The sequence below is a fragment of the Silurus meridionalis genome, chromosome 25, assembly GCF_014805685.1.
Source record: "Silurus meridionalis isolate SWU-2019-XX chromosome 25, ASM1480568v1, whole genome shotgun sequence".
Taxonomy (NCBI): Eukaryota; Metazoa; Chordata; class Actinopteri; order Siluriformes; family Siluridae; genus Silurus; species Silurus meridionalis.
The window spans coordinates 996,178-1,021,461 of record NC_060908.1 but is presented as its reverse complement, the minus strand read 5'-3'; the positions used below and the strand labels follow the sequence as shown (position 1 = coordinate 1,021,461).

Below are 25,284 nucleotides of genomic sequence, written 5' to 3'. Positions count from 1 at the left end.
GCCTTGATACATTTTTTATTTTAAGTCAGAGCGGGTGTGACCTTTGACCCTTGTACGGATCTCGCTCTCTCACACACACACACACACACACACACACACACACACACACACACACACATTCTCATTCACTCATTAAAAACAAAATAAAAAATAAATAAAAACACACACCAGCGCATAAAAGTTTTTTCCAAACCTATTCCGAGGCCTTTTTTTTCAGGACTGGACTCGATATGAAGTGCAGACGGTCAGTTTTTTTTTTTTTAGTGCCGCGATGACCTCTGACCCGGAGCGCCGATCGAAACCGGGGCCCTGTGCATCCGTGTCGGGTTTTTTGTTGCACCCGCGACGTTTCCTTGGCTTTTATTTTCCCCCTGCACTGTTTTACAACTGAATCGCGGGCAAACCGAAACCTTGCTGCTCTGCTTGGTGTCGAGAGAAAGAGCGAGAGCGAGAAAATAAAACAAATCCGAAAGGAATTGGCGAATCTGATCGCAGGAAATAAACACAGAGCCCAGTGACGCTTTCTCTGGAGCGGTTCTCCTGCTGAGGAGGAACTCCAGAAAAGACAAAAATGTAATTAAAAAAAAACAACAAAAAAACGGTATCCTGCATATAAAAAAAACACCAAGACAAACAAAAATGCACAGGAAAAAAAGAATAAAGCAATAAATCCACGTGTGATTTTTTACGCACTGAGACGGACGACTAACCTGCGACTCCCTCTCTCCTTCCTCTCTCCTTCCTCTCGCTCTTCCCTGACAGAACTCTTTCACTATACGGGAACGATCAGAGTTGAAGATAAAGATAAAGAACATGTGCTCAGGGGGGGGAAATAGAGAGAGAGAGAGAGAGAGAGAGAGAGAGAGAGAGAGAGAGAGAGAGAGAGAGAGAGAGAGAAGGCCTGTATTTTATTAAACTAACACACACTCTCTGCAGGTCTAACACTTCCTTCTGTAGAGTTATGAGTGCTATTAAAATACATTAATGTGATCAGATACATGTGTGTGTGTGATACTCAATGTATGGGGTGTGTGTGTGTGTGATCGTTGTATTGTTTAGGGTTTGCCCGACCCGAGAGAGAGAGAGAGAGAGAGAGAGAGAGAGAGAAACACACCTGTATAAATGCATTAATATCTATCAGGTATGAAGGTTGTTTATGAGCAGGTTTTTGTTCCTGATCAGAGAAAAGTTACCAAAAGACAACGCCTGGCATGGGGCGTGTGTGGGGCGTGTGGGGGGGTTGTAAACAAAAACAACAACACAAACAAACAGAACAGGGTGTGTGTGTGTTTGAGAGTCAGAAGCCTGATCACAATAATAAAACTAATATTATTCAGTATTCCTCTAAACACTTCTTATGTGTGCCAGAGAAATTCTGAAAAGGTTCTGCAGTGTGTGAAAGCTGAGAACATCCCTCACACACACACACACACACACACACACACACACACACACACACACTCTCTTTACCGGCACCTGTTATCTCTTTATCACTTTACTCAATAAAATAGAGGGAAAAAATCGCCTCCCCCCAAAAAAAATTAAATCCTCCTGTGAGACATTTTTATCATGTCGATCCGAAATCTGCTCCACACCGGATCTCGAATTTCATACCGTATTCACGGCTTTGTGTCGTTAATAAATCCGTTTTAAGCCATCTGACCCACTTTCTGTCCTCTCTTTAAAGCCGAGCTCCACACACACACACACACACACACACACACACACTCACACACACACACGCTTTCATTCTCCTCGTGTTTTTCCTCCGTGTTCAGGAAGATGAGCTGCGGGTTCGAATAAATCGGTCTAGAAAAATCCGACAAAATCTTCAGGCCGCGCGCTAATTTCATTCCTCACCCAAAAGAGAGAGAGAGAGAGAGAGAGAGAGAGAGAGAGAGAGAGAGATTCTCTTCATCTCCTGGGGCACTTTTTTTTTGCACTCCATAATCCCGCTAGTGTTTTTGTGTTATTTGTGGTGTTTGGAGAAGAGTGAGAGCCTCAGGACTCGGATTTACATACCGAAAAAAAAAATTGCCAAAAAAAATATGAAAGAAGAGATGAGGAAGCACAAGAAGGAGGTGAAGATGAGGATGGAGATGAAGGATGAGAAGCCGCTAAAGCTAAAGGGATATTAGTGTTAATATTCGCGTTCACACTGATCCGAATTAGTGACCGATTTCTGTCCGAGTCTCATCTTTAATTTTATTATTACTATATTTTATTATAATGGGGGGGGGATAGCAGACACCTTTAATTCTACAACTCACACATACACACACACACACACACACACACACACACAACAGCTGCATACTTTCATATTAAATTAACAGAGAACAATACAAAAAAAAACACAAACCCGGGCTTCATCTATCCTTCTCTCTCTCTCTCTCTCTCTCTCTCTCACCACATTCATCCCGTCTTACTTCTGTCTTTCTTTATAAACAGAAAATGTGGCGCGGTGAAGATATTTATATTCTATTTATTTATTTATAATAAGAAGAAGATTCATGCTCGCGCCTTCGGTGTGTGTGTGTGTGTGTGTGTGCGCGCGTGTGTATGAACACGTTTCGGCTCTTAAACCCGAATATTAAACCTTGAATAAAAATTTAAATAATACTACAAATAAAACCACACACACACACACACACACACACACACACACACACCGAGGCGCGCGCGCGCGTCTAAACCCCTTTGAACATAAACAAGGCTACATTTGATTTGATTTGTCGCACGAATCCGTCACTTGTTCATTCTCGGGGTTTATTAGATTTGATCTCTGCGGGATTATTTTTTTGTGTGTGTTTATTTTAAAGTAAACAAACTGGAAGGAAGAGCAGATTTTATAAAGTTCCTCCAAATCACAGCGTCCAAAAATAAAACACGACTTTCCAAAAAAGGGAAAAAAGAAAAAGAAGAAAAAAAAAAAGCGTCATGAAGTTGAAGTTTGTCCTTATTTACCCCTGACATGAGCATGTACAGTATACGCGTGTGTGTGTGTGTGTGTGTGTGTGTGTGTGAGAGAGAGAGAGAGTGCATGCCATTTTTTAGAAAACGGCCAGACACAGATAATGTTGAACGCCCTCCCTCTCTCTCTCTCTCTCTCCCTCTCTCTCTCTTTCCCTTCTCGTTTTCTTACCTTTCCTCTTTTCCCCCACGAGCGACAGTGTTTCACAGCTTTCTCCGGTTTGTCTTTTCTTCCTTTATCCGGACAAGGTTGGAGTTTTCTTCCTTTTTTGTTTCTACATGGAGTATTTTCTCTTACTTTGTTTCATGTCTCACTTCCATCTTCTTTCATCTCATCAATAAACACACGCTGCAGCCTACCTTCGGAGAGGAGGAGGAGGAGAGAGAGAGAGAGAGAGAGAGAGAGAGAGAGAGAGAGAGAGAGAGGAGACCGCGGCCACTTTCAGCGCTGCCCTCCCATTATACCTCCGCCATTGGACGGAGACGCGATTAGGACACGCCCACTTCCAACTGCGATTGGGACACAGCCGCGACGGGGTTATGCTAGGCTAAGAGACGCTCCAACACCCCCCCACACACACACACACACACACACACACACACACACACACACACACACACACACGTCTTGTCACAGTCTACGCACGCGCCTCCTCCTTCTTATATTTGTGATTTTATTTGTATTTATTTATTATTTGGGGGGAGGGGGGGGGGAGTCTCTATTTGTAGCTCGGACAAAAACGAAATCGTGTGTGTGTTTATTTATTTACTTTTTTCTGTCATTTATTTATCCCATTTATTTAAGAGCACGACACTCGGTTATTGGTCGTTTATTATTATTATTATTAATTACTATTATTATTATTATTATTGTTGTTATTATTATTCATTATTATTATTATAATTATTATAATTATTATTATTATTATTTGACACACAGTAAAAGACGGGATGAAACTCCAGTAGAGATCCTGAGATCCTGCTTCGTCCCGTCGCTGATGTAAAGAGGAGCAACGGTCACTCATTACACACACACACACACACACACACACACACACACACACACACACACACACACAAAGTACACAAACACGCGCCGTGCGCACGTCATCAACCGTCACTTTCGATTGGGCGCGTGGCGCGTCATTTAAACGCTCCCCGCGCGCCCCGCGCTCTCTCGTTGGCTCGTGCGGCTGTCCGTCAAAAAAAAACAAAAAAACGCGTCTTTTTAGTTTTTTTTTTTTTTTCCAAACCACCAACAAGCTAGTCTGCTCCTAGTCCGCTCCTGGTCTGCTCCTCCTCCTCCACACCGCCGCCTCCTCTGACTTTATACGCATTTCTATTTTCTCCTTTATTTATTTAATTCCACCCCCTCCTGCCCCACCCCTTTATTAAACCCCGCCCCTCACCCTATAGCTCCTCCCGTCATCATCTCAGCCACTCCCCTCCGCTCCACGTCCCCAGCTGACCTCGAGGCGACGTAAGGAGAACGCTCGCGCTCTTGTCGACCAATCAGAGCGCCGGAACTCTGACTGTGTGTGTTTTTCGCCCTCCAATGGATTCCTCCGGCGCGGTAATGACGGACAGCGAATTAATGCAATGGTGCTGCCCCGATCCGTCCACACACACACACACACACACACATCCTCGTTACCCCAACCCTCTCTTGTCTAGACAGTGACAGGTGTGTGTGTGTGTGTTGAAGTATATACTGTAGACCAAGAATAACATTACTATTTCACAGTTTTGTTTTTGCACGCATGTGTGTGTGTGTGTGTGTGTGTGTGTGTGTGTGTGTGTGCATTTTCAAATACATTTACACAACATTAATGTACAATTTTCTTTGCCAATTTGCCATAAAAATAAACGTCACTATGCCCGAACCATCCATACACAACTTCCGGTTTTAATTATTGTACACAATAATCCGGTGTTTTGAGGTAACATCAAAGAGTCGCTTTTGTTTTCACGCCACCATGATGTTTTTAATATCCTACAACGGAAGTGTTCAGCGACACACACACACACACACACACACACGCACTTAGATATACACATATTTATACATACAGGTTCAGGCCGGTTGTCATGGTAACTGCGCTTCTCGGAGCCCCTTCATGGTTTAGCTAGCTAGCTAGTCTGCGCGTGTTACCCAGTACAGGAGGAGGAGAAGGAGGTAATTCTTCTTTTCTTTGGGTAATAACACACTTTAGTATGTTTACTAAACGATATGGAGCGTAACCTATATATTTCCTTGAACGCGCGCTCCCTCTGCCGGTTTAAACAGCAAATAACAGCGGGGTTATAATACACCCCCCACCACCACCACCACACACACACACACACACACACACACACACACACACACACACACCTCCTGCGCGCCCCCACTACACCCCCGTTCGCGCGCTCTCGCTCCGCCTCGGGTTCACGGAGGGACACGAGCACCGTCTGCCCTACATTACACGCGCGCGCCGTGATGTCATTTGAGGACGACGGTGTAACCTAGAAACGGAGAGGGATCTTTTCCCTTCTTTTTCACTTTACTCCGCCTCTGTAATCCGGAACAACATAAATAATAAAGATATCAAATATGTACAATTTATACAAATAAATAAATAAACAAACAAACAAACAAACAAATAAATAAATGCAAAATTTTAAGTTTTCCTTTAAAATAAATAAATAAATAAATATGCATACATTCTTGTGCTCATGACTCTCACACCCTCACACCCACACGTCCTTCCTGATCGTCTCTTTCCAAATCATCTCTTCTTTCACTCTTCTGAGAAGGTTTTCCACTACATTCTGTAGATGTGTTTATTAAACGTCAAGAGTCTTAGTGAGATCAGGAACTGATGTCGGTTTGTGAAATGATAACGGAGGTGTGATGTCCAGGTGTGTAGATATTAGTGCACTCACACCTGGGGGGATTTCGCCTCAACTAAACATCCTGGAAAGGCAATTGCTTACCTGGATTATAGGTAAACAATTGCCTAACACAGACAAACATATATATATATATATCGTACGCATACAGATATAAAACACATAGATTATATAAAACACACACCTACACACACACACACACACACACACACACACACACACACACACACACACACACACACAAATGCACTAAAGTAAGGCATAATGTGAGCAAGTAACGAAAAAAAATAGCAAAAAAAATCACTAATTAGTAATCACTTTTTTGTCGTGTAAAATTTTATATGTCCACAAAATTATACATTATTCATAAAATGCTTTTTCTGAATTTTGCAGCCGAGCCTCATTTCAGCAAATAAACAAACAACTAATGAGAATAGTTTACTGAATAATAATTTATTCAGTGATATTAAATACATAAGAAAACATACACATACATAACACAAATGCACACACACACACACACACACACACACACACACACACACACACATATATATATATATATATATATATATATATATATATATATATATATATATACCAACCTACACATACATTACTGTGCAAATGTTTTAGGCAGATGTGAAGGAATGTTGTATGTAAAGTAAGAATTATTTTCAAAAATATATATTTGAATTGTTTATTTAAAAACTGCAAAATCTAAATCAAATCAATATTTAATGTAGAAGCTTCAGACTGGGTGAGGAACAGCCAAACTACATGGAGCCCAGGTACACCCATTGACTGTACAGAGAAGTCTGGCCAAAGGTGGCCTTTATGAAGAAATGGTGACCTCCAACATGGCAACAAGGCTAAATGTCTCAACTCTGCATGAAAACAGAGGAACTGGACAGCAGAAAAATGGCAGCAGGCGCTCCAGTCTGACGAGTCAAAACATTGTCTGTAGCAGGATGGAGTTGTTTGCTGAAGAGCTGAAGAATGCCACAATACGTCTGTGTGTCTGCAGGAAACAGTGAAGCATGGTGGAGGTTTCCTGCAAATTCTGGGATGTATTTCAGTAAATGATGTTGGAGATGTGGTCAGGATAAATAGTGTCCACAATGTTGAGAAATACAGGCAGATACTTCTCCATCATGCAGTGCCATCAGTGAGGCACCAAAATTTATCCTGCAGCAGAACAACAACCTCAAACATACAGCCCATGTTATTAAGAACTACCTTCAGCATACAGAAGACCAAGGACTCCTGTAATAGATAATTTTGGCTCCACAGAGTCCTGATCTCAACATCCTTGAGTCGATCCGGCATTACATTAAGAAGGATTTGAGAAGCCTTCATCCACAGAGCAGATCAGATCAGATCATATATATAAAAGCACATACAGTACAGACCAAAAGTTTGGACACACCTTCTCATTCAAAGAGTTTTCTTTATTTTCATGACTATGAAAATTGTAGATTCACACTGAAGGCATCAAAACTTTGAATGAACACATGTGGAATTATATATGGAATTATATACATAACAAAAAAGTGTGAAACAACTGAAAAATGTCATATTCTAGGTTCTTCAAAGTAGCCACCTTTTGCTTTGATTACTGCTTTGCACACTCTTGGCATTCTCTTGATGAGCTTCAAGAGGTAGTCACCTGAAATGGTCTTCCAACAGTCTTGAAGGAGTTCCCGGAGAGATGCTTGGCACTTGTTGGCCCTTTTGCCTTCACTCTGCGGTCCAGCTCACCCCTAAACCATCTCGATTGGGTTCAGGTCCGGTGACTGTGGAGGCCAGGTCATCTGGCGCAGCACCCCATCACTCTCCTTCTTGGTCAAATAGCCCTTGATGCCTTCAGTGTGACTCTACAATTTTCATAGTCATGAAAATAAAGAAAACTCTTTGAATAAGAAGGTGTGTCCAAACTTTTGGTCTGTACTGTATATAACACACTCATACACCCTTTTCCAAATGTAAATAACAACATGCACTGGATCGAACTCTACACACACACACACACACACACACACACACACACACACACACACAAACACACACTCCTGTTTCATGCATTTGCATTAGTATAATTTTGTACATTTATAATCTCTGGTCTTTTGTCCTCATCATTGGTATCAGAGGCGGCTGGAGGATCGTCCGAGGAAGAATCTCACTGTAGTGTGTAACACTGATTTACGACCAAATAAACTCCTGAAAGTATACAGTATTATATTATATAAAAATATGGAGTATTATAATAATGGATTTATTTATAAACTTTTGAACATATGTGCAAAATAAAGTCGATTTTATTGATACATTACATTATTTAATTATATCACATGAAATTGACGATACATGAGTAAATTGTTATGATGTATTACGTCATAACATTACGTTACACTATATATTATATGATATTAAATTATGATGCTTTTCCAAACTCACACTAAAAAGCGTGTAAAATATGTAAATCCGGGTATTTTGTGTTTTATTTCTTCTCGTCTGAGATTTGCAGCAGTTTGACCGATAAAAACGAGCGCGCGCGCGATTATTGTAATCAGTTACAGTAATGACATCATCGGTGTGTCTCGTGCGCCGTTGCCAGGGGTTACAGCCTGACATTTCGGTCGGTGTAAACAGAGCCGCAGGAAGTCCGAGCCGCACGAGCGAATCGTTTCTCTGCTTTTATTTCATTTACAAAACCAAGTGCAGGCGAGAAGGTGCTCAGCATCCGCGCAGGAGACGAGAAGAAGATCCCTGCTCCAGTCCACAGCCTGTCCACCAGCACACAAGGTCCTGCTCTCTCCAAACCAGCAAGTATTTAGTGTAGGAGAAAAGTTCTTCCTGCTCTCGAGGCCACGGTTCTGATCATTTCTGCGCTGTTTTGTTTTCTTCACAGTCACTTGAAATGATGGAGAATTCAGGTAGGATTCGAGTAGATATCTCTGGAGAGCCTTATGAGCAAACAGTGAAGTACATGGAGAGCCATAACATTCTGCAGATATTCCAGGTAGGAAGATTCCTGAAGATCCTGATAATGAAGTCTTAATCCAGGGATAACTGGCTGCGTGAAGTCCTTTATTGTTGGAATAATAAACTTTTGGACAAAAAATATGAGCGAATATCTAGAAAAGGAAATTCAAAGATACTCTTTATTGCCAAAAGTATTGGGACACCTCGCATTTCCTGCCATATGTTTTTTTTTTCTCTAAACTGTTACCACAAAGCTGGAGGTACTCAATCATACAGGACGTCTTTGGAACACCTTTGTGATGAATGTGAACGCTGACTGCACCTCAGACCTCCTCACCTTCTCACCTACATCACTGCCTGACTTTACTAACAGCCTTGAAGCTGATGAACACAAATGTCCACAAGCACACTCCAAAATCTAGTGAAGCACCTTCCCAGAAGAGTGGAGGGAATAATAAGAGTAAATGGGGACTAAATGTGGAATGTGATGTTTGAAGAGCACATACCGTCCTTATGATCAGGTGTCCGCAAACTTTTGGCAATTTAGTGTACGTCGTTTAATTTTATTGTTCCATTTATCGCTTCAAGGAAAACAAACTCATTCCTCATTCCTGGGGGCTAGGTCCCGCCCCCAGGGGGTGTGTCTTTCTCTACAATTGCATTCAAACCTGGCTTTTTCTTAGTGTTTCTTCCCCCACTGGCTGTGTGTCTTCCTGAACCCGAGTCGCTTTCCTCCTTCGTTTTGGAAGATGGTGGAGTTTGTGTAAGATTTAATGGAGATTTTTTTAAAAACATTTTGTGAAGATGGACCTCAAAGTGTGGTTTTGGGACCGTTCGAATCCTGGAACTCACACATGGGTCTCATTACTTGTTAGTGTGGTGGAAATCACAGCCCATATTATTCATTATATTTAGGGGTCCAAGCACCAAATTCAGATCTGATGTGTTCCACCAATGAGACGTTCTAAATAAAATTCTCTAATGCGCTAATAAACATTATTCTAATAATATGGAGATAAATCTGTAAATCCGAGGGGGTCTATGGAACTGGAATCCCGGAAAAAGACTTCTTCTCCATGTTTATTTAGTTCATGTCACGTTTTTTCTTGTATCTCCGGCATGGACTTCAGCACGCCTCAACTTCATGTTTCAAATCGATTGAAATCACAAGTGGGTTCAGGAGCACTTTACTGAAGTCTAAATGAAAAATGTAAATTAAAAACGGTCATTTGGTCTCAGAGACATTTCCTAGGAAACGACCGGGGAAAAATTAGCATCGCGCGAGACGGCCGAATCGCATCACAGCCAGAAACCATCAGTGAGACCACGAGCCGGTCTGCTGTTCGCCGAGCGCGCGCTGGTTATTACTCATCTCATTTTCTCATTTTTTTCTCTCTTATCAGGAAATCACAGAGAACCTGGTTTATGACAGACCCGAGGACCCCCTACAGTATATGTTAGAGCAGGTACATGTGGATGTCTTATGAGCTTCACTTCATAAAGCATGTGGTGTGATGGATCCTGCCAGCCTCTGATTCAGACCTTCATTTACTTCCTAATTACTGAAAACAAAAAGCAACGGTCTATTTTTTTAAAATCCACAAAGCAACTCGACTTCCTGTTTCAGCAGATCAGCTGTGTTTCATCCGAACCTGAATTCTGCCGGAACATCAGGGAAACAGTTGGTGATTAATTGCCTGAACTTTTGAAAAATAGTTCTGCAGAAGTGTTTCAGAAATGTCTGGTGTCTGATGTTTGCTGGGGTTTTCTTTGTTTTTACTGGAGTTCCAGGATTCGTGTCTCTCACAAACAATATTCCTTCTCAAATCTTTTCATACTTCCATCAAGCGACATCATTACGCTCTGTAAACCTTTATTACACTTAATTAACCTAACTTAATTAAAGACAATCGATTGTCGGAGGCGTGGCCTAAAGGAGCAGAGTAATCATTTTTCATAATCCCAGGATAGGCTCTGGATCCACCAGCATCCGGATCAGGATTAAGAAGACTAGCGAACGATAGATACCCCACCCCCCCCACACACACACACCTGTACGTGTTCAGGTTGGCGTTTACACGTGACAGGAAGTCCCACTGCGTCCTAACCCACATCGGCACATCTGGAGAGCTGGATGTGGTTTGAGGCGGATATTAACACCAAAAGTGGCAGCTGTGGCATTTGTTAAAAAAAAAAATTTTGGCCTGTTGCTATGGCGATACAGGAGACACCTAAAAACCATGCCTGTCTGCTTTCTCAGACAAAGCAGCAGTCAGATGAAGAAACAGAGAGAGAATTTTGCAGGACGCACCACACATTCGCTTCTCAGCGCCGTTCGTTCCGCTTCGTTCCGCTTCGTGCCGGACGACTCCAACACAAACCTCTGTTTACAAGCCGGTAGAGAAGACGCTTAAACATGACCTTTTCTTTTCTTTTCTCTTTTTTTTTTTCGCCAAATTGTTAAAAGTACATGTATTTCATTGCAAAAAGAATTTACATCAGTTTGAGTTTAAGTTTTAAAAATCATCAAATGCATCAGAAATAACTTGAATATTCAGTAGACGTGAGTTTTATTATTACGCGGTTGCAGGACATTTATTAGATGATTATTACATCTATTTTTTATATATTTGACTCATTATAAGTGGATTATTTTGCAGTTGCAGTTTTGATTTATATATATATATATATATATTTTCAAGATATTTTCACTTGCAAGCATGTATTTTTTCCTGCAGTGTAAAAAAACAACAAAAACAAAAAAATGCCCAGAGCAAGTGATTATTTATATGAAGACGATTTGAGACACAAAAAAACGTCTCGATTGTCCAGCTGGAATGAAGATTCCTCCCCAGACTCGTATAATACATGACTATAATTATTTCTTATTCCTTTCTGGCATCGCTTTAGTCTTCTTCATGTCACACTGGATTCTTTTATTTACAGTATTTCTTTATTATTATTATTATTATTTATTTTCGTGTGTTTAGTTGCAGAAGAAGATCCGGGAACGCCAGGAGTCGATGGAAGCTGCGAAAGCTGAATAGTTTTCTCAGATGGGATGTTAATATTCAGCCCAGGATTTTTTCCCCTCACACACACATACACACACACACACACACACACACACACACAAGCACACACTCTCATAATTGCAGCTCATATTATTAAAAAATTCTGATTTATTTTGCCTGAATAATCCTGTGTGTGTTCTCTCATGTAAGATTGTTACTACGGGGCGTGTTTTCTACGACGAGGCTCGTTTTGGGAACTTTTAGGAAGGTGGGAATCACATTGTAGTGTTTTCTAGGAGCAGGATCTGGGCTGGGAAAACTGTTCTGCAGGTGACGAGGTAAAAAACAGATCCGCTAAGATGTACGATGAAAGCAGATTTTGCGCCGAGAAGAATCCGGCTTTAAGTCCGCAATGAAAACAAACACTGGCTCGAACGGCGTATTCAGATTTGGACGAGGGCATTTTGGCAGTCGGAGTAAAGGAAGTCTTTGTTTGTAGTAGGTTTACCTTTCAGTGTATCGCTCTGGTCATCATCCTGCGCTTTGAAGCCGCATCTGCTGTTTCAGCTGCACCACATAAAGCTCCGTTAAGTACATCCTTCTCTCTGTGATTTAAAGAGAGCCAGAAAAACAAAAGACGTCTCTCTCTCTCTCTCTTTCTCTCTCTCTCTCTCTGGATTAGGCATCAAGGAGAATCGGATTTCAGTGTATAAAAGTGAGATCAGACCCTTTTATTTCTTTTCTTTTTCTTGTTTTTTTAAATATTCACTCATATAAACTCAGGAGCATCATGAATGGTAATAAAGCCTGACACTGACACTGACAGTCACTTCCAGAGCCCAGGATCCAGAGTCCAACCCAAATTAACCGAATCCTGACATGAGCACACGTTAGCATCAAACGTGTCATCAGTGGACATTTGACTCAGGAGTCAGAGTCGTCCAGTTCTGAGAAACGAATCAGTAACGAGGTTATCGGTATCACCGTGACGTTGTTCCCTGATAACGGCGTGTCCCCCAGTGTTTTATTCCTCTTACACTTCAGTCCTACACTGAGCTGAATACAGGCCACTTCACTGCTGAAAGAAACTCACCGTCATACTTTTTATCCGTTTGTAGTTACATACAGTGTAAAGAGTCATTTTCTTACCGGTCTATTTCTCACTACTCTCTCTGTCTCTCTTTTCTGTCTCTTTCTTTCTCTTTGCCTCATTTTCTCTCTCGTTGTCTATCTCTCTCTCTTTCTCTTTGTCTCCTCGTTTCTTTCTCTTTCATACTGTCTTTTCTCCCTCTGTCCATCTGTCTCACTTTCATGATTTTCTTTATTGTTTCTTTCTATTTGTCTGTTTTTCTGTCTGTCTTTTTGTCATTGTCACTTTTTCTTATTTTCTCTTTCTCTCTTTGTTCTCTCTCTTCACTCTCTCTCTCTCTCTCTCTCTCTCTCTCTCTCTCTCTCTCTCTCTCTCACTGTCTGTCTACCTGTCTCTTTCTCTCTGTCTACCTCGTTTTCTATTTATTTCTCTGTCTTTCTGTCATTGACTGTTTGTCTACTTTCCTGCCACAATCTTTCTCTTTTGTCTCTGTCTCTTTTCTCTCTGTCTCTCTCTGTAAATCTGTCTTTTTCTGACTGCCTTATTGTCTCTCTCTTAGTCTCATTGTTGCTATCTCTCTCTTACTGTCTGTCTCTCCCTCTCTGTCTCATTCTATCCCTCTCTCTCTCTCTCACTCTTATTGTCTCTGTCTCTCTCTTTTTGCTTCTCACCCCTCTCTCTCTCTCTCTCTCTCTCTCTCCCTCTCTCTCGAAGTTGATGAGAGAACAGGAATCGCAGTCCTTCCTGCTTCAAAGAACCCAAATAGGAGTGTAAATTCCTCTGTCCTGAGGAAAAAAACCCGAGTTACAGCTCTACAGCTCTCTGACCCCGGAGGCTCCTTCCACTAAAGCTGTACGTTACAGAAAACATCACCGTAATCAACACCACGTTTTTGAATCGGTTCCTCAGCGGAGCGCGTGCTGTACGAGGCCCCCGTTAGCGACTTGTAACCACGGAAACGATGTGCTACTGTCAGAGCCGCTGTTCTAGAGAATTAATCAACACAAATCCTTCCCAGTGGAATTCAGCAGTGCTGTAGGGGTTTAGATCACGAGAACAAGAGACTCATGATATATAAAAAATAATACAACTGCAGGCCATTCACAAAAAAATAAACACCTCCCCACAGTCTCCCATAGCAACAGTGGTTTTTGGGCCGTACGTTAATCTTGTAAAGCATGATAGAAGTGACCTCCAGGTCAACCTGTTTATCTGCATTTTTATCTCATAATACAGAAACGTTTATTATCACACTTCCATGTGACTAATGCAACTTATATTCCACAAAATAACCACAATTACTACAGTAAATATGAAGTATATTTATTGTGATGTTTACAGTGGATGTGTATATATTTATAAAATAAATTCAGTTTATGCAATAAACATTTTTTACACAGTTAGTTTTCTTTGGTTACAGTTTCTGACAACATAAAATTCCTTTCTCCTCATCTCACACAGAACAGTACAGAGTGTACAGTTGTGCTTCATCCCTTCCTCCGAAACATCCCGGATCGCTGGCAGCATTTTCCTAAAACTCCGATTTTGGATTTCTCGCTCAATAGCTTGTACTCCTAATTCCATAAACTCCAATGTAGCCGAGTGTATACACACACACACACACACACACACACACACACACACACACACACACACACTCACACACACACACACACACTCACACACCATCTTTTCCCAACAAAACACACTCAAACAATCGGTACACTGTGATCCATTGTACAGAACAGACGCCTAGAAAAGTGTGACTGCGCATTCATTCCACTCGGAATTTCCCAGTCAGGAACTCGGACATTTTTATGAGCAACAATTAACAAGGCAGATGTTCTACACTATATGGCCAAAAGTTTGGTGTGTGCTTTCTGATCATCCCATATTTATATTTATGGCATTTGTCAGACACTCTTATCCAGAGCAACTTACATTTGGCTAATTCATAAAGCAGCAGATACTGGGTTAAGGGCCTTTCTCAGGGGCCCAGGATTCTCAGCTTGGTGTGGCGGGGATTTGAACTCACAACCTTCCGATCCAAAGTTGAATGCTTTAAACCACTAAGCTAACATTTCCATTTTCTTCCATTTAGTTGCCATTTGCTGTCATGATAACCTCAATTCTTCTGGTAAGATGTTCCTCTAGATTTTGCCGAGATTCATTCAGCTACATGTGTGTTAGTAAAGTCAGGTGATGTAGATGAGGAGGTGAGGAGGTTCCTGGGTGCAGTCAGCGTTCACAATTATCCTACAGGTGTTCAATAGAGTTGGAGCTCTATAGCAGGAGATCTTTCACTCCAAGCCATGTAAAGAAGATCTTCATGGAGCTGGCTTTGTGCACAGGGGCATTGTCATGCTGGAACAGGTTTGGGTCTCCTAGTTAAAGTGAAGGAGAAATTTCATGCTCCCATGTCTAAAGATATCCGATACAATTGTGTGTTTAACTTTGTGGGTGAAGCACATATGGGTGGAAAAGGGTGGTGTCTTAATACTTTTGGCCAAATAATGTATCTTCATTTGATGATTATAAAAATCAGAGACTAACCTTACAAACACGATTATGTTCTGCGAAGCCGAAACACAGGAAAGTGTTTAGATCTCGCTGGAGTACAAACGAATCACAGCGTCCGAGCACGTGTTCCAACCAGTATCAGAACCTTCACATTCTTCAGCGTTCCATCTTTCTTGTTTCTCTCAAACTGAACCTCTACCTTCAGATACCAACCAACTAATCACCAAAACAAGGCGAGAAATCGTATTTTTATACGTCGTCATAAGATAAACGTGTGTCCTTCACACAACTATAAAACTTTTATGGTTTGGAACAACAGTGATATCCACAACACCGTCACAAAGTCCACGTCATGAGACACAAACCACATAAATAAATACACCATAAAATTCCAGGCTTCTTTTTGTACAATGACATTATTTGCACATAGATATTCCGATTTAAATGGCTTCACGTGACGTCGTGTCACGACCCGATATTATATTATAATCGCACAATATAGGGTAACAATAAACACAGTGTTGACAGTCGTCATGGCAACGTCATCATATCGATTCCTGTGCTCCATTATGTATTTCTTTAAAATAAAAATAAAAAACATCCAAACAATGACACCATGATCTTTTCTTGGTTATGTAACCTCCATGAAAAGGTTTTAGCAAGCATTGATGTGTCCTTCACTTGTCCTTGACATTGCACCATAATGACAAGCCCATTTAGGACTCTAGAATTCGATAATATATTCGGAGATGAAGACACCAGCTGAAGTAGAAGATGATGAACAAAAACAAATATATAAAAGAACAATTATGGATCGAATCCAGACCTCACGGTTGTAAGTTTGTGCTTTGACCCTTTAATTGCACCATCGCTGAGTAACACTGCGTATCTGACCTATGGCTCCCATCCCATAATAATAATCCCCATAAAGAAATGGGTACGGAAGGAAGAATGAAATAAACACATTGCAGGATATTTAATACTATTTAGAAATCTGACCAGGACAAACAAACAAATAAACAAACAAACAAACAAACAAAAAAATCCCCTGAATTATTTGGTTACTCGATCCAGGTAAGGCTTCGTTGTAAATTCAGTGGAGCTCACCTTCATCTTCATCACCATCTTCACCATTCCGAGACCATGCGAGCCAGAAATGTACAGCAGTTAGCACTAAAATGCTACTTCACAAAAAAAAAAAAAAGCATTCTGTTTATCTTCAAAGTCGTTTAGCAGCAGAATTTTACACCAACAACAACAACGACGATGAAAGTTCTACATTTGTCACCTTTAGAAGTTAAAGGCACCTTGTTAGATGCCAATTTTTGGTCAGCAAAAAAGAATAAGGGAACTTGTTACATTCAGACACTCTTCCGTCTAGAGATGACGTGAAGGTTTACGGGTCTGACCGATGGCTCACTCGATCTGCCGACTGCTCCTGTTGTCAAAAATCATCGACCTCCTCTGGGGCTGGTAGAAGCAGCTCGTAGAAGTTTCCAATCTCTGTCCGCTCTTGGGCAAAGTCATCTTGTTTCGTAAGGTGACCTCATCTGGAGTTTTAAGGTTCTCTGCGAGCTCCTTGGTAAGGACGTCAAGAGGAGATGTTTCAGCAGGACTCTTAATGGGTGACAGGACGTGTTTTCCATCGTCCCCCGCTGGATGATAGTCCATGATAGGAAATGGAGGACTGAAGAGAATCAGGCTCTGAGGCCTTGGACGATTCCTGAAGGAAGACCTTTGAAGTAAGGCAGATCTTTCAGGTCTGGGACGATCCACGAAGAAGTCTCCATTGGCAGACCGTTTCCTCCTTAGGATGGGAAACTCAGGAGCAGGCGCTGCCTTGGACATCTCTGACGGTTTTTCCACAGACGCCTGTCTTTGGATCCTTGTGCCTGGTTTGCAGTTTTCTCTTTCTTCTTTGGAATCTTTTACCATCAGGAGAGGAGGTAAAGAATCGGCCTTCTCTAATTTAATCTTCTCAGGTCTACTTTCTGCTGTGTCCTGCTCGTGGCTGCATTTCTCTGGATGAACTGGATGTGGTGTGTGGCTGTACTGGAGTTTTGGAGGTATAACAGGCACGGCTTTGGCTTGACAGGTTTTGATCATGAAAGCAGTGCGCACTGAGGACACGCTAACCGGTGCCGAGTTGCGTCGCATGGGTGCGTGACGGTCCCTCAGGAACATCTCCAGTTCCAAAGACAACCCTTCATACTTTGTTCCAGAAGGGGTTATTGCCCCCCTCTGCCAAGAGAAATGATCAACAAGATCAAGGTTCTGCTGATTTGAGATGTCCCTGATGCACCGGTTTCCCAAATCCAAGTTAAGGGAGTATGGTCTGTGTTTTGGAGCAATGTTTTCCTCGTTCTTCTCAGCAATACAGGGCTCATGCGATACCTGCCGGTGAAATCTTTGGGAAAAGACAGAAGACTTTGAAGATTTTGGAGGTCCACTGTTTCTCTTTGGGATTCTGGTAGTCTCCTCCTGGTAGATGGGAGTCTTGGGTTGTGCAGCCTGTGAAAAGTCCTGTTTAGTCTCTGTGTTTTCTCCAGGATCTTCAAAGTTGTCACCAAGTAAGAGCTCAGTTATAGTTTCACAAGTCAATTCATCTGCCTTTTTCACTGGATCGAGAGGTTCACGATTAATGGGTGAATTTTCTTCTAATTTCTCTGATGGAGGTTCTCTCACATCTACCTCCTTTTTGTCTTCTTGCAAGTGATGGATGCTCAACTCAGTCGATGTTCTGATTTCAGCTCCTGAAGCTGGCGCCGGTGTATTAAACAGAGAGAAAAGATCCTCCAGTTTGGTTGAGTGGAGTGGGCTTGTGACCCACTGCTTGGTAGTGCTCAAGTCTTCCCAGGGCTCCACTTGATCCAGTCCTGCCAAATGACTCCCCCAGATATCGTCATCATCTTGACTCGGGATTTCTAGAGTGAGGCGCCTTTCATCCAAGCATTTTGAAAGCCTTTCAATGTTTACCTTTACTTTGGTTGTTAAATTAACACTCATACTGCTAGTTTCCTTCTTGTCATTTTTCTTGTCATCATTGTACTTTGGTAAGTTTCCATCCTGCTCTGCAATCAAAACAGGTTTGCTATCAAGACTAGAACCATAAGCAATTGCATCATTGCTTTCCTTGGCTGAAGGATCTTCTGGTGAATAAACCAAAGGCCAGGGATCAGCATCTTGGAGAATATCGGTCTCCTTCAACTGAAGGAAAGGCGAAAGCTTCAGCTTGTTTGCCATAATGTCCAACGACTCAAATGAATCCAAGCTCTTGTGATCGTTTTTCTCGGCATCCAGGTAATTCCAGTCATTTTCAGAAGCTGAAAGCTTCGACGTCGTTTTAAAAAGCGTAGCACCTGAACGGTCCACCAAGAGACCTTTTAGAATGTCTTTGAAGTGTCCCTTTGAAGACAACGGGTGAGTTGGTAAACTGCTTCTTCTTTTAGCCTGAGCAGTGAAATTTAAAGCACCATCGTGTCCAGCGATTTTGCTCATTGAGCCGCTGGTTTTCAGTTGGTCTTTCGGAGAGTTGATTTCGGACTCTGTGATCCTGAGCTTGTGATCATAGTGCAGCTTTGGATCTTTCGATCCTACTTCCTGTACGAGACAACAAAAAAGTGGTAGGATTAGTCGACATCAGGATTTAATACTAATCTAGACCTTTTAATACATCCCTAATTCGATTGATAATAGAATTATTAATACAGGACAGATTATTGACCACGCCCACTGGGGTGAATTGAACAGGATCCTAATCCTAATAAGGTGAAAAAAAGGGAATATAGCTGGGAATGTCATGTGAGAGAGGTCAGTTACCTGGAGATAAGGTGGGGATAAATCCAGAGATAAAAAAACATAAATTTTTCTTAACAAGTCCTATTTTAACCCTGACCCTGAACTGCGAATTGAAACAGGGTAAAGGAGACTCGGCGCGTGGTCTCTGCTGGCCCAGGAACCGGAGCTTGTTAAAGAGCTGGATTTAGACAGACTGCTGCAGGGAGGTTGGGTGGAGAAAGGAAAATAAGAAATTCTCAAAATGGAGGTGTGATTGTGCAGTCGTTTGCATGTGTGCTGGGTTTGGTTTTGTGGCGATCAGGGCTCAATGCGTTGGTTCGTGAGTTGTGGCTTAGAGAGGAACAATCTCCAACTGGGGGTCCAGGATTCACTCATCCACCCCCTGATAGTTATGTAAATTAATATATAAAAAAAAAAAAAAGTCAAGTATCACAGAAAACAAATTAAAACAGGCTGATTTTAACACCATTATCGTCTTAAAATAGACGAGGAACTGAAGTGTAAATTGGAGGCAGCAAAATTTCACCCTGACTTAAGCCAAGGAAAATTAGGACCTGAGGACTAGTAGACTCCTGAATAGTAATAACGACATGATGTTATCATTATCACTCTTACCAGTCGGTCCGTTTTTTTCAGCTCCTCGCTGAGCTGCGCTGGTGAAGCATCCAGTTCTGTCCCGGAGGACTGAGGCGTTTCTTTGTGGTTTTCAGTCACTTTTGATTGAGGTGCCATTACGTTCTGTGACATTTCTACACCAGGCTTCACCTCCACCTTAATGCCTGGAAGAGTGAATGCAGAAGAGAGAAGAAAAAGAGATTTACGTGCTTTTCTTGATGATATGGGGAAGGTTTTTAGTTTTTTGACTCTGAATGCTTCCAACAAATGTTTTATTAACATTCAAAAGCAGCTCATTAGATGATATTTATTATCTGTAAATCTGGAATGTTCGTGTGCACATTTGCATGCACAGACACACCACATGCACACACACACATGCACACACACACACACACACACACACACACACACACACACACACACATATTTTATCTTACTCAGTGCTGCTGTTTCGGAGGGGACCACCCTGGTGCTCCTCTCATTCATTTGACTCTCCTCTGTGGGGACGGAGCTGCTGTTGCTATAGATACCGTATCCGGCGCTGTTGCCGAGCGGGTTCTCTCTGCCCCCAAATAGTCTCTCCCTGTCTCGGAAATCAAAGCTCCCACTGTTGCTGGGGTGTGGCTCTCTAAAACTGGCGCTTCCCAAGCTTCCCAAACCGCGTTCACGATCTTTTCCTGCCACCCTGCAGGGGGTGCTGTTACAGCTGATGACCGCCGAGACGCGCAACGGGACGGACACCGCAAACGGCTCCGAGATGTTCAGTGCCTTGCGTTGATGCCTCGGCGACGATTCCAAGGGAAACAAGCTGCCCGGAAAGGACGGCCTTTGTGACGAGCCGTTGTGCGACGTCCCGGAATACAACATCCGGCGGTTTTTCGGGGATGCGGGCCGGCACGTGGACGATTCGTCCCCTTTAAACACCTTGAGCTGCTCGGGAAAAGAACGCTGTAACTGAGATGAAGCAGACGACGGAGAAGACGACAAAGATGCATTTGGAGTCCCTGGGGACATTTTGGCGGTCAGACCGTTCCCGGTGTTGCCAGATTTGGGCAAGTCAAATTCCCAATCGGGATCCTGTTCGTTAGGATCGTAGTTGATATCCGAACCCAGGGTTCTGGATTTCACAACAGGGGCGAAGAATCCGTTTTTTCCTCTGGCTGATACGACTTTATCATCATCTAAATGGGACAAGAATCACTGGGTTACAATTTTGCAATTGAACAACAACTTAGAAATGTGTACGGTCAAAACTCTTGGTACTGTACAATTAAAAAATGCGGAACTGTTCAGAATAGTTGACAATGCTGATCAGAGCCCAGGTGTGATGTGTGTAAACGAGGCTTTTCACAGAACACCTGATGCTCCGCTGATTGTTTCTGTACCACTTCACACGTACAAACACTAACAGTACACCTCACACTTAACGTTTTTTCCCCCCACTTGTACACAATCCAGTATTTAAACATATACACGGTGAAGAGTGTGTGTGTGTGTGTGTGTGTGTGTGTGTGTGTGTCAGGGTGCATGTTATTAAGCGCTGATGGTGTTGTGTTGTAGCGCCACCTGTTGGCAGAGAACAGAGGGAATCCATGCTCTTGGATGGACGAATCCCAGGCTTTTCTGCAGAAGGAAAGAAGAGAAAAAGGAAAAGAAATCTCCATTTTATGTTTCAAAAGCACATCTGTTTAAAGCTGTGTGAAATTACACATTATGAATTCGATAATGGCGTGTGACCGCACATCTTATTAGACTTTTTTATTTATTTATTTTTTTTTTTGACGACATTAACATTAAGTAATGAAAGTCAAATTCTCTCTTGAAGCTGAAATAAAGGGGAAAAAAGCGAAGGGTAATACAGGTCGTGCGAAAACATCAGATCGTTTGAAAAGGATAAACGCTCAAAAGCAATTCTTCATTTTCTTCATTGTCTTTACTTCTTTGGGTAGTGTAGGTGTCCCCCCCCCCCCCTCCCCACCACCACCATTTTTTATTATTGCTCAAATAGCTCAACCATTGAGACATTACAAAGTGTCTAGTGTTCATATATAAAATTCATATGACCATATAACTTATATTTACTCTTCATTTTCTTGCCATAAACCATATCCTAGCTCAGAGTGTGTGTTCTTTTTTTTTGCAGTAATACTCACATGAGCTCACTGTAACATAAGAAAGCTCTCTGTCTGCATGCATGCTAAAGCTCGGACAGATTTCTTTTTTATTTGTAAAAATTGTGTTAGTTTAATTCATTTGTTCCTTTTGACAAATACTGGTGAACACGTTTCTCTTCCCTTCCATACGTTTTTTTTTTTTGAAGGCTATAAGATCTGCACAGAAAGTGTAATGAAATGAATTGAAGCGCACAGATCGGATTAGGAGTAGTCCGATAATCAGATGCATTTAGCGTCTGAAATACATTAGCCTTACGTTACATATCACGCCTTTCCTCATAGACATTTAGGATCAGGTTTTCTCAGTAATTCACACTCACACCACATGGGTATTGAAACCTGAACGCTTCATCTTCGGGTATTAATTAGATATCAGGGACAAAATTCAATCATGCGCTCCATTACAGCTCAACCTTCAGCTTTAACGCTAGATATATACCTCATATACGGTCAAAAGTATTGGAACCCCCAGCCATATGCAGTTCTTCAACAAACTGTTAGTATAAAGTTGAAGGCACACAATTGTGTAGGACGTCTCTGGATGCCATAGCTTGAACTAGGACATCAAAACCTGTTCCACCATGACAAAACCAGCTCCATGAAGATCTGCTTTACATGGGTTGGAGTGGAAGATCTCCTGCTATAGAGCTTCAACCCTATTGAACAGGATGAATGTGAACGCTGACTGCACCCCAGGCCTCCTCACCACACCTCCATCAGTATCACCAGTATCTTGTAACCTAATGAATCTCCACAAAATCTAGTGGAAGATCTTCCCAGAAGAGTGGAGCTTATTATAATGGGGAATTAATGTGGAATTGGATCTTCAAAAAGCTAATGGTCAGGTGTCCACAAACCTTTGGTCATAAAGTGTGTATCTTGTGAAGTCTATAAACATGAACATGAGCATTTAAGCTAAAACGAGTATTAGCAGCCTCGGTTTTCTTTTTCTTTCCATTTTATTTGCAAATTCATTTTATTTTAAAGACGGCAGCTTTACGGAAATCCGGGTGTATATTTGGAACAAACCCCGAGGCGACAGCGGAGAGGAACTCCCAGAGAAGACATGACAAGACATTTTTCTCTGCGTTTTTTTATTTCCCTTAAAATTCCTGTCACTTTTACACAACACACACACACACACACACACACACACACACACACACAGAGACACAAACACACACAGCATACCCGAGACGTTCTGTGCTCTCATGAACACGCTCCCGTTGCGACTCAGCTTCCCTTTGCCATCAGCGACGGATCGACCCAGGCTGAAGATGGACTTCCACTTCTTCGACTTTCCGGAGAATTTCCTCCTGTTGTGGAGACGAACACGTCATTACACCTCCGGAAAAAGACAACCTAGGCGTCAAAAGCCTGTGTGTCAAACACTCCGAGACTTGTGTTCTGTTCTTGTCTGTTCTGGTGGGCCGACAGAGACACTGAACTGCACTGAGGTGTAAAAAAAATGCCAAATCGTTTATCTATCACAAGCCATTTCTCCACACAGGTTGGGAAGAAAGAAACCTCAGTCAGGCAGCCATTTCTCTCTTACTAAACCCAGAAAGAAGTCAAGCAGAAGACTGAAAATAGTCAAAGTACAATGGAAACATTAAGAAACAGCTTGGAGTAATGATCACTTTAGAATTCAATTGTAAATCTAAATTGTACAAAAAATCTGGAACAATTGTTCTGTGTACCTTCTGGCCATTTGATTTTTATTTGAGAGAATATGATTTTATTTTTGTAATACTCCAGAACAAAACTACGGAAAAACTATTATCTTCGTGGACGGAAAAGAAAATTAAAGGAAAAGATAACAACAAAAAAAGGTGATTTTAACTTATTAAGACTTTATGCATCCAGAAGAACGCGGCAAAATGAGGGGCCAGATACTGTAGCTGAAAGATCAAACAGGTTAGTCAGAATAGAAATTCGCCTTAATATGATGTTAGAATGTCAAACAAAAGAATATCATCATCCTCGAAATCAGAATACCTGGTGTGTGAATGTCGGGAAACATTGTGAGGTTTTCAGTAACAAATGTAAGAAGATTTTGTGTTAAATTCTGCTGTATAAGCAAATAATAAAAAATAAATAAATAATTAAAAATCCAGTCTTTTTCTGTTTAAGTTTCTATTTGATTTTCTTTTCATGCATCCACAAAGAAACTGGAAAAATACTTGTTTTCTGTAGGTTTGTTCTGGAGTATTAAAAGAAAATTCCAACACAGTCCAACAATCTTCTATTCAAATCCAGTCTTTGTTCAGCAGTTTACAGTTCTTAAGCTGGATATATGTATATATTTTATTTGTAAATTGTTTCATTGTTTCACAAACTACTTTGTGCCTTTTGAACATTAACATATTAAACATCTTGAGATTTTGGTGTGTGTGAAATGTATATATATATATATATATATATATATATATATATATATATATATATATATATATATATATATATATATATATAAGCAATAAACACCACTGTCTTTCCATTAACTGTCAGGGTAAAGAGGGTGCCAATACAATAGGGTGCAGAGCAACAAAATGAGCCACAGTCAGTAATTTTACACCTACATAGTGACCTTTGTGGCATGTAGAACTGAAAGTGTGTGTGTGTGTGTGTGTGTGCGTGGGTGGGTGTAACAAAAGGTTTAAAATAACGTTGACATTGAAAGCCGATTTATTTATGCACTTATAGTGAACAGAAGTGGAGCCAGTTTGTTTAGGTATGTGTGTGTGTGTGTGTGTGTGTGTGTGTGTGTGTGTGTGTGTGTGTGTGTGCGTGCGTGCGTGCGTGCGTTTGTGTGTGTGTGTGTGTGTGTCTGTGTGTGTGTGTGTGTGTGTGTATGTGTGTGTGTGTGTGTGTGTGTGTGTGTGTGTGGTAAATGCTCTGCCATAAAAAAATGTGGGGACATTTTAAGGTCTCTATAAAACTGTGGGGACATTTTAAGGTCTCTATAAAACTGTGGGGACATTTGAAGGTCACTATAAAAAATGTGGGGACATTTAAAGGTATCTTTAGAAAGTATGGACATTGGAAAGTCATTATAAAAAATAAAAAAAAGCTGGAAAAAATTGAAAGACCACTATAATAAAGTGTGGACATTTAAATGTCACTATAAAATTAGGGACATTTGAAGGTCACTATAAAAATATGGGGACATTGAAGGTCACTATAAAAATGTGGGGACATATGAAGGTCTATATAGAAG

The 25,284-nt window shown here is 41.4% G+C and overlaps 2 protein-coding genes and 1 long non-coding RNA gene across 5 annotated transcripts in view; 1 reads left to right on the top strand and 2 right to left on the bottom strand.

Annotated features, from left to right (window-relative positions):
* zbtb20 (zinc finger and BTB domain containing 20) overlaps positions 1–5,238 on the bottom strand; it is a 65,814-nt gene extending 60,576 nt beyond the window's left edge. The window contains exon 1 of one of the 2 annotated variants that reach the window (XM_046838638.1): positions 5,044–5,238. The gene's annotated coding sequence lies outside the window, so the exon portion shown is untranslated. Of the gene's footprint in view, positions 1–3,145; positions 3,506–5,043 lie in introns of those variants that run through there. The other variant, XM_046838637.1, reaches the window with a different exon arrangement.
* A 3,272-nt stretch (positions 5,239–8,510) lies between these two features.
* On the top strand, positions 8,511–11,993 carry LOC124378853. The gene is made up of 4 exons (XR_006924314.1): positions 8,511–8,670; positions 8,777–8,887; positions 10,254–10,316; positions 11,841–11,993. It is a non-coding gene; the product is annotated as an uncharacterized LOC124378853 (long non-coding RNA).
* Positions 11,994–15,279: 3,286 nt separating this feature from the next.
* arhgap31 (Rho GTPase activating protein 31) overlaps positions 15,280–25,284 on the bottom strand; it is a 29,098-nt gene continuing 19,093 nt past the window's right edge. The window contains exons 8-13 of one of the 2 annotated variants that reach the window (XR_006924312.1): positions 23,256–23,380; positions 21,457–21,513; positions 20,328–21,071; positions 19,888–20,051; positions 15,508–19,074; positions 15,280–15,338 (exon numbers count right to left, since the gene is read on the bottom strand). Coding sequence is in view for 1 of the 2 variants with exons in the window: in XM_046838635.1 (XP_046694591.1) it covers positions 16,891–19,074; positions 19,888–20,051; positions 20,328–21,071; positions 21,457–21,513; positions 23,256–23,380 (3,274 nt within the window). In the remaining variant the exon portion in view is untranslated. The other variant, XM_046838635.1, reaches the window with a different exon arrangement.